The 9,963-nt window shown below is 43.9% G+C and overlaps 1 protein-coding gene across 2 annotated transcripts in view; it reads left to right on the forward strand.

Moving 5' to 3' along the window:
- Window positions 1–9,207, forward strand: part of GPR107 (G protein-coupled receptor 107) — a 33,782-nt gene extending 24,575 nt beyond the window's left edge. For both annotated transcript variants that reach the window (XM_042830584.1, XM_042830585.1), the window contains exon 18: window positions 4,097–9,207. In XM_042830584.1, the coding sequence (XP_042686518.1) occupies window positions 4,097–4,193 (97 nt within the window). In that variant the 3' untranslated portion in view covers window positions 4,194–9,207. The remainder of the gene's footprint in view (window positions 1–4,096) is intronic.
- The last annotated feature ends 756 nt before the right edge of the window (window positions 9,208–9,963 follow it).

Raw genomic sequence — 9,963 nt, forward strand, 5'->3', positions numbered from 1 at the left:
TTTTCGTGCAGTGCAAACTATACAAAGCTCTGTCTGGCAGGAAATGTAAATATTGCAAAGGACAGTGTTGCAATCTGCAGGGTTTAAAAAAAAATAAAAGATCTGAGGACTAAGTGCCTGTGTCAGATGTAATGTGGGGCAAAATCTTCCCTCTGTGGTAGTATTTGAAAGTATTTTATAAATAGCAGTGAAGGTGACTTGCAAAAGATTTCAAAGTCAATTTCTTTTTTCCCCCCTCCAACTCACGTTCTCTGTCTTGGGAAAAAGCATCCATAACCGTTACAGGATTTTCCTTTCAATTATACCAGACTCAATACAAGCTGCCCTGGTGGAGGGGAGAGGATGACTAAACCTGAACTAAGGACCAGTCTGTTCTTTTTCAAGTAGGGTCAATAGCCATTCATCATCAACAAAGTGCCTTTCTGTGTATTCTGTGTTGGGCAGCCTCTCGAGCCTGTTCTGTCAGTATGTGGGCTTGTTGCTGACAGTTTGTTAGACTAAAGTAGTCTGTCTGAAAAGGTGCAGCCACACTTGGCAGAAACACTTGTCAGGCTTCCAGTCCTAATGCCATTTCTGGGGCATGGACACACAAAAAATTAACCGTACAACAGATGAAGGGGGGTGAGGAAGGGGAGAGGAAGCAGTTCTGTGGTTCTATTTTCACTCGTGCAGTAAGCCATTTCATTAGCTTAATAATCCCTGCTTTAGATGTTGGGTCCTAAAGAGCTCTCCTGCAGTCTGAGTTGAGATCATGTTCGTAAATCTGTGTGGAGTTAAAATATTTCCACTGAATGAAGGATTGCAGGGATAACTGTTGATGCTCTACTGAGCAAATCCATTTTGCTGAGTGCATGGAGACTGACTTTGTATTTTCTTAACACCCCAAACAGCCTCAGCATAGTGAACCATTGTGGTAATGCTGACCTGCCTTTGCTTGTGCCCTGGGATCTGGAGTTTCTCCCTGTGTCATGAGACAGCCTGTTCTGTGCGGAGACTTGAAGTCCTGATGGGTTGCTTTGCTCTGCCTTCTCTCTGTTTGTGCTTCATGGCAGACTGATTCATGATGTTCTTTGTTAGAAGTGATTTTCCTTCCCTCTGACAGCTACAAAAGTTCTCTCTGGAGAGATGGTTTGGTGGGAAGGGTTTGTTGCGTTTTAGCAATGACTGAAATGCAGTTCAGCAAAGTGTTCAGCTGGGGAGTGTTTCCTTGCAGTACTGCAGGTCAGAGCAGAAGTTAGAATGAGAATTGCAGTGATCTTGACCATCATGCTGTTACCTTTATTTCATGGGCTTTGGAACACATTGCCTGGACTAATTTTGAGAGGGAGGAGAATTTCCCATTGTACATGAGCAGTCAGACAAAATCAGGCCTTAAGATCTGCACTGCTCACTTGTCATAAGACAAGAGCAGCACTAACAGGTGAGCAACATTTAACTGCTGAGGGATCCACCCAGCTCCCAAAATCTCATTGTGTATCTGTCTGTCTCATCCCTCCATGAACATAGGAAATGCCTCATTCCCTTTTGACTTTAACCTCTGTCATCTTCTTGACACATCACTTTGTAACTGTTTTAAAATACAGTGCTAAAATCTGGACAGTGTGCCTGGTGGAATCTTACTTGTGAGTCGTGTTAGCTCTGCTTTGGTGTCATGCATGAGCAAAACATCTATTCATGCATCCCTGTATGATGCTGTTGAATTGTTCTGGCAGTGGCTCATTTCTTGGTTTGTAGTCCATTGTAATCTTAAGCTCACCCCTGAAGAATCAACACTTGGTTCCTTATTCTGTATTTATGGAGTCAGTTGTTTCTGAAGAGTAAAGTTCATAGTTGTTTTCCTGCATTGTCCTGTCATTTTTAGACCATTACTTCAATTTGCCAGAACCTTTCAGCGTTCTAGTCCTGTTCTCAAATACGTGGCTCTTAGTGTCTTCTGCAGATTTAATAAGCAAGTTCTCTATTCCATTACCCAGGCAATTACTGAAAATATTGAGTAGAAGTGAACCCAGGACAGACCTCTCTGGAACCACACTCAGTGTTCTTTCATTTTTGACAGGAAACCATTCAGTACATCTCAATGCATGTTTTTCCAATTAGTTATGCCTCCATGTTGATAGTTTTGTCTAGCTCATGTTTCCCAAGATTTTTCCTATGTGACTGTGGGAAAGCTATTGTAATTGAGTAGAACTTATGAGACTGTCCTCTGCTCTGAAAAGCATGATGTGATCTCTTCTAGGCAAATGTTCACTAATTCCATCTTCTTTAAGCAGCCTGTTTTTCTCCCCTTTTATATTTGGGTAAGGAATAAAATTGGTATTCGATCCATGCTCTTCTGGCCCTTCTTGTTCCCTTAAATGCAGGCTTATCTAGAGCCACTCTGAAGTGTCTTCACCACCGCTGGTCCCAGTCGTGTCACCACTAAGAATCACAGGATGTACTGGCTTTTGTTTGGGTAAATTATTCTTAGAGTACATAAACAAAGCTGATATCTAATGTGGGACTAAGGGTGATATCAGAAGAGTGTTTCTGAAGATTACTTCCCCTCCAGGGTAATGCTGTGAAGATGCTGTTAGCTGTTTTGTTCAGATATTCTTACATGGTAAACAGCAGGTGAAAGCACGTACATACTGACAGCAGCAGAGTCAAACAGGGTGGTTTTATGTATGCTTCCAGGCATCCCTTGTGAATGCACTGTGCTGTTGGCACTGTTACGCCCAGCATCCACAACAACCTCTGCAGAACATCTGGAGGAAAAAATACGTGCGGAATGAGAATCATGCTGTGCAAAATAATGGAGCAAACGGCTGGTGTGCATGAATAGCTGTTTCGTGTGCTCAGGGAGGAAGATACGGAGTTGAAGAGCTTGTTGGATAGCCAGGATAGTTCTGAGAGCAATGGTGTTGTTCTAGCTGGATAAAGAGATGAGTTTGCTTGGTGTCAGTATTACATGGCTTTGTAGTTCACTTGTCAGATTGCTGTGACAAATACAGACTTAAAATGGTCTGGGTTGATAAAGGACCACAATGACCATCTAGCTTCAACCCCCTGCTGTGTGCAGGTCACCAACCAGCAGACCGGGCTGCCCAGAGCCACATCCAGCCTGGCCTTGAATGCCTGCAGGGATGGGGCATCCACAGCCTCCTTGGGCAACCTGTTCCAGTGCCTCACCACCCTGTGTGAAAAACTTGCTCCTAATATCCAACCTAAACCTCCTGTCTCAGTTTAAAGCCATTCCCCCTTGTCCTATCACTATCCTTCACTTGGATTGTATAACTGTAATGACCTCTGATGTTTTGTTGCTGTTCATTAAGTGGTTTTGCTATGAAAGGAGCTGGTGTGCATTAAGGTAGTGATGATTACTTGCGGCAGCATCTGTGATGTGTGAACTTGTAGAAACATTGTTCCTGTTTAAAAAATCATGTCAAATGCACAAGCAAGTCTAGTGCACAGAGTTAAGGGTGTTCAGCTATATAGTAAAAGTTTCCAGGCAAGCTGCTCAAGCTTTAGCATGTAAACAGCTGGTGTCAGGGTAACAGCCCCATACATCTTCAAATACTGTAATGCTTATTCCATTGCAGTGTCTCTAATACTGTCTCAATAGGGTGTTCCCTAGCATGAGAGAAATAATTGGATGATGCTGTGGAGCCATATAAAGAAACTTCCAAGCTGAGTGCTGAATAGATCTTGTCTATTACTAGCCCATCATCATTTCATCTGCTCCACCATAAGAAGAAGCTTTTTAAGTATGGAGCTGCACTCATTCTACTGGTACAAATGTGCTAAATGTTTGCTTCTGATGCTACATCTAGACACCTAGCCTGAATGGGAAGCTGTGAGTCAGCCTACATTTGTCTGTTCTATTTTGATGGCAGATGGGGGAGTCATGAGACTCACCTCCCATCAGTGCTGTGTCCAGGATGATACCTGGTCTGCAAAATGGTAGCAGTAAGAAATAGAGAACATCCAGACTGGTAAATCTGGGTAAAGAGACATTTAGGAGAAGTGTTACTTGATATGCACAGGAAAAGCATGGGCTGTTGGTGAAATTGATGTTACAGCTCAAGTTCTCTGCTGACATTTCTTCCTTCTCTTCCAGGGTGACGACTTCTGGAGTAATGGAGGGCATGAAGAAGGTCAAGAAAGTGGTGAATGGTTCAGCAGAGCCACGGGGCGAGTGGGAAAGCACAGCATGATGAACTGGACTGAGGCAGCACTTTCACAGAAACTTTTTTTATTTATTAATATTACTTTCAGTGGAAAGGGAGCCTTTAGCACTTCCCAACACTGAAACTGGAGTGAGGTGTGTCAAGGGGGAGCAAAGCAGTGCAGAAATCTAACTATTCCTCTGATCATAAAAAAAAAAAAAAAAAAAAGACATCTCTTGGTACCTGCAAGGAGTGTGAAGCTTTCTTAGGGGTTTTGGGCAGCTTATTCTTTTTTCCCCTTTCTGGATCAGTTTGGTATTCTGAATTATTTGCAGTTACATTCTTCAGAATGTGCAAATCTAATGTGAGGAGAGACCTTTAGTGTGTATGTAAAGTACATATTTTATATAATGCTTATAGATGTATACACACACCTGCTAAGTAACACGTATGCTGGGAAATGCAAAGTGTCTCAGGAGGTGGGGAAAAGAAGATGAGATGTAAGTATTCTTCTTATATAAACTCTCCTCCTGGCTTGGACAGAATATCGCGAAGCAAACGAGTTGGAACTGCTGCAGTTATTTAAGGCTAAGTGGGTTATTGGATCAGGTGGCTTCCTCCAGCCTTCACATCAGTTGGAACGTTGATAAGTGTCTTGTCTAATTTGTGCAGGCTTTTACTTGAATATGTCAGGTTTTCAAATGTATTGCTACGTAGGAAGCAAGCGACTGTTTTCCATTAAAAGCACTAACTTGTAGCACAATAAGTGTTAATGTAGATTCTCCACTGCTGATAGGATTCTCTTGATTCGCACCCACCTGACAAGAAATACACGAGGTGTAGGACTGTTGCCTACTTTCTAGGGGTCTGCCGTGCTATCTTAAACATGGAATTTCAAGCCATGACCCAGAGTGCTTTGTTCTACATTCTAAAATACTTCCAGGGTTTTTCAGAAGATATTCCCTGGTACAGTGTAAGAGTACCAGAATCCTCAATGGAAATCAAACCAGCAAACATACTGCAGTGTACATCTCTGGTTCTCCGTTGTCCTGAGTTGCTTTGCCACTCTGGATGGTTACATATACCTCCCTGTGTGTGTAGAACAGTGGCACTGCTGTTTGAGATGAGCTGAACTGGTCGGAATGGTATTGCTGTCAAAACCAGGCCACTGCAACTCCCAGTCATTAGTGGCTTTTATTTTTGTTTTCAGAAAAGGAGTGAATTGTGGCTGGAATACAGAAGTCTTAACTATCAACTGCAAATCTGCAGTGTGATCTTTAGTCGTATTACAAATGCTGTGTTCATCTCTAGAGTCCTGGTATTGCTAGAAAGGCACGTTGGTGCTTGTAGCTGTAGTAGTGAGGCATTGTTAGTTTGTAGGAGGATAGCAGTGGTTCACTGGTGTAACAAGGATGAGCTCTAAGAAAAATAAAACTAGTGTAACTCATTGACCCAATGAAGCCTTAATCTTTATGTAGAGCTGTTGAGGTTACCTGTTGAGTGAAGTGCTCCTGTCAGTAACAGGGATAGACATCTTCACAGAGCTTCAGACGTGCCAACATCTCTTAAACTCATTTGGGAACTTGCTTTTTTTTTCCTCTTTTGACTTGAAGGGACTACATTTCTGGGGGCACAACTGATGGAAGGACTTCCATGACTGCTTTTTCTCATTTTTAATTTAAGAAGAGAGTGGAATTTTTGTTTTGTGGAGTTGCTGTTTTGTCTGTTGAAATGGTGAACCACTTCTTCCTTAGTCTTCAGTGTGGGTTGTAGAGCTTTTAGGCAGAAGTCTGTACCAACACTGTGTTCTCTGACTGCAGCTTCTTTTTCCCAGTGTTCATTTTATTCATTGTGGAAGTAGTAGAAATTAATCTAACTGCTTTGATACCTGGAACTGTTTTCTCTTCAGATGAAGCATAAGAATAACCCTCTTATCTTGGTGCAGAGTCCTCCGTTTTCCTCCTTGGCTTGTAAATACACAATAATTACGGCAGTGATGGTTGGGCTTTTGCTGCCACTGTTTTGCAAAGATACAGTTCAAGTGAAAACAGAGCCTGCACCACGAGAAAGGCTATTACACGATCAATGAGCCTTCTAGATCTTCAGTATGAAAAGGTCTTTTGCATATTTCGTAGCTGAGACTTGAGAAATTGAACTAGAAACAAAGAGAGGCAGCCCTAGAGCATCGTATGGTTAAATACCTGAAAATTGGCTCCTCTCATTCTTTGCTCTGATTTGACAGTTGCTCTGTCCCTGGGAAAGGATCGCTGTCTGTATCCAGAGGGCTGCCGAGCCAGACTGTGAGCCTTGCTCAGAATTGTCTGCCAGAGTCATAGAGTCAGTTGGCACAGAGGGATGTAAGAGGTGGAGCAGGAGTGCAACAGTGCATTGGTAACGTGGACCTGATGATGTCTTGGAGCCCGTTGATGTAATTTCTGAATGGAATTGGCAGTTCTGCTGGGTGTGCCGTTTCACTTCCCAAATGTCGGAGGCTGTGCGGGGTCCTGGTGTGTGCTGAGCTGGTTCTGACAGCTGGCTCTTCGTACTTCAGCATCAGTGAATCGCTGATAGAACAAATGCTTTTACCTTCATCTCTGGGTTCTTTTTTTTTGTTGTTTGCTTTTTTGCTGATGTTGCATCAAGGGTGGTTATGTCCACCAACGCCCTGCTTTCTTAGAGGCCAAAAAATCAGTGACTCCTTTTTGTCTTGGCAGAAAAACTGATGGTAGCCCACTGAAAGTGTTCTTAGTAGAGCTGGTTCCAAGTTCAGACCTGAGCCTTAGCAGTCAGCTGTACAATCAGCTTCAGCTGGCACTTAGTGCAGGATTCGGGCCAGCACTATGGCAGTGGCTAGTCAGTCAGTCCTGTGCATTAACAAGGAAGCAAAACATGGGTGGCCAAGTCAAAAAACAGTGATGCATTTTCTTAGTGCAGCCATTTCCAAAGTGAATTTCCACTTTTCAGCGTAGAAGTCGTCAGAGCAGGTTGAAAAAATCTGTCCCTGTAGTGTGGCATGATTAGACAGTGGCTGGGATGTTGGAGGATAGAGAGAGCATCTGCAGTTGTGCTTTGTGCACAGCATGGAGTGTGCTGTGCCACAGAGCATCAGAGGGAGGGCTGCTCCCTCCCCCTTCCTCCCAGAGCAAGCCCACATCTGCATGACTTCCCATTGCTAGTGAAAAGCAGCAGCTTAGGAGCTCACCAGGCAGGATTATCACAGTGCTCACCTCTCAGATGAGTGTGCCTGTCTGGTAGGAAGCTCTGCCCTTCACAGGCAGGGGAAGTAGAAGAGCTGCTCATGGCTGCACAGATGGTCCTGGGATAGAGCCTTACTTTCCTGTCTGCCTCTTACTGAAGTGAGCAGCCAAAGCAGTTGCTGAGTACAACAGTGTGGCTGATGGGGTCTTGGGCAGGGACCCGTGCTGCAATTCTGAATAAATGGCTGTGAATGCATTCACATGCATTGCTGCTATGGAGTACTCAGCATCCTCCACAGAGAGGAACAGGGCTGGTTCACTCTTGACTTGTAATGCAGCTTATGCCCCAGAAAATCCCTATTGATGGTGACATGCAGATGCCTCTACGCATTCCTCCTTCCTGCTCTGACTTTTAAGCAAGCTGTCTTCCATAGGAAACCTCCTTGCAGCGCAGCTGCCAGGCTCTTGCATTCTTCAGACTTGAAAATATTTTCCTTGATGTTCATCAAGAGAAGTATTAAAAGAAAGGAAGACATAATGGGGTCATCTGGAACGTTGCTACTGTTTCCTCAAAACATAGCAGTTCTGGTTGAAGAAGCCACATGCTGTCCTATTAAGCTGCTCTTTAATGTTGTCATCTAACTCAGCATGTCATGATCCGTGCAGCACATTGTTCAGTGTTTCTCTCCAGCTGAGTGCCCTGTTCCTGGATTTCCACGCTGCCATACCCTGGGAGCATGTTGTAAAAATTTGCTGCATTGCAGTATTTTTGTCTTGGAGCTTGTAATGTGGAAGATGTATTTTTCTAAGCTAGGTGGTGGACTCTCTGTAGCATGAGTGTGCATCCACCTTGTGTTGCTAAGTACTGTAACATTCCTTCTGGACATAAAGGGGACGTGTCCTAATCGCTCCAGCATGCACTGGAGTCCAATGCAAGACTCTTCATGTGTTAACACTTATTATTCCTTATGGTACACTTCTCTTAAAGAGGAGAAATGCAGGCTGAACAGTGGCAAACAAACAGGCGAGGTGTGTGTCTGTTTGCAAATTGCCTGGCTGCATTAGAAGCAAATACTGGGTATTTGTAGGTCCTGTTGAGCTCTATGAGAACTGAAGTTGCATAGCTGTTGCAAAATCAGGTAGATGTGCAGGTATTGAAGGAAGTCCTCGCTCCTTCAGTCTGCCTGCTTTGTCTCCTTCAGTTTGACCTGTAACAATAGCTAACAGACTACTGTTACTTTAAAGCAAATGTGTTTTATTGATTCTACCTTCTGACCTCCATTTCAATCGTAAAACGTTTCCCCGTTTTTCACCTCTGTAAAAAGCATGGAGATGTGGTCTGCAGTGGGTGGAAGCTGCAGTGGTGAGTGAAACTGGCCTTAAACTGTCCCAAACCTGTGCCCTCCTAACTTCAGTACCTGAATGTTTCATGAGAGCTGCGGTGGTGCCCCCAGGGGCTCTCGAGCAGTGTTGGTGTGTTCCCTGGGGCTGGCTGCTTGATCAGTTCCATCTGGTTTTTCTTGTCGCCGCTGGCTATGATGCTGTTCTGGCTTATTAATCACTTTTACTTACAGATATATAGAAAGCTGTGCATTTTTTTTCCCCCTCCCCCCGTGTAGTTTTATGCTTGGAAATTGCAATGATCCTGTAGGAGCTCCATGTGATGTGTGCTTGCGAGGGGGTGGAACAGGGTAAGAAAAAAGGCTGAGATGTTACACTTGTGTAAATGGATGGAACCGGAAGAAAGCTGCTGGGGAAGAAAGGCCTCCTTGGAGGTTGGCTGGCTTAAGAACCCACTTATGTTCTGACTGCTGCAATCCTGTAGAAAGGACAATTCTAAATAAATATCTCCCTGTGGGATTTCACCTGGTGTTCTGCTCTCTGTGTAACGAAGTAGAGCCTGACCTCCACGTTATCGGCAGCGCTTCCTCCTGTAGCCAGGAAACCCGAGCGTGGGGCTGGGACCTGTTCATCAAAACAGAGGATGGGTCTAAATGGCTTTCCTTTCCCTTCAGTACCTATTAATAATTAATTCTAGATCCTCTTGTGTCATTAAGCAGCTTTGGGGCACCTTGTACAATGTAGCTCTGAATTCATTTAGTAAATGATCTCCAAAAGAGCTCAGAGACTTTACTGTACAGTAAGGTTCTCTTCCAGGGTTTTTGGTGACCTATAAATAGCCTTTTCTTCTGTTCTTCTTCAGATGCACAAATAACTTTTTTTCAGTATTTTTTTTAAGCTTTATTAAAAGAACAGCAAGCAGTATTTGGAGAGAAGCAAAGTAGACATAAATCAGGATGGTCTGTGCAACTTGGCTTCCCTGCTGTGATGCAAATGTACAAAATAAAGATTGAATGACTAGAAAGTTGAATGCATCTTGTTTTCTGCTTCTGAATTGCTAGTGACCAAGATGACCTTTTGGATTTTTTTTTCTCCATGCCTGACCTCCAGTTGCAGCTGTTAACTTACCACGGGTGCAGGGCCAAATCACAAAACAGTTGTATACCTGTGATGGATGGGAGGAGCTTTTTGTTCCTGGGCTGCTGCAGGTGTTCCCTGAGCTGCCCTCTCCTCAAGCAGAAGGGCCTCCATTACCATCACCCTTGTGGAAGAGGGAGCTG

Source organism: Centrocercus urophasianus, unplaced genomic scaffold (genome assembly GCF_019232065.1).
Source record: "Centrocercus urophasianus isolate 14NV4802_14NV808 unplaced genomic scaffold, USGS_Curo_1.0 seq_34, whole genome shotgun sequence".
NCBI lineage: Eukaryota > Metazoa > Chordata > Aves > Galliformes > Phasianidae > Centrocercus > Centrocercus urophasianus.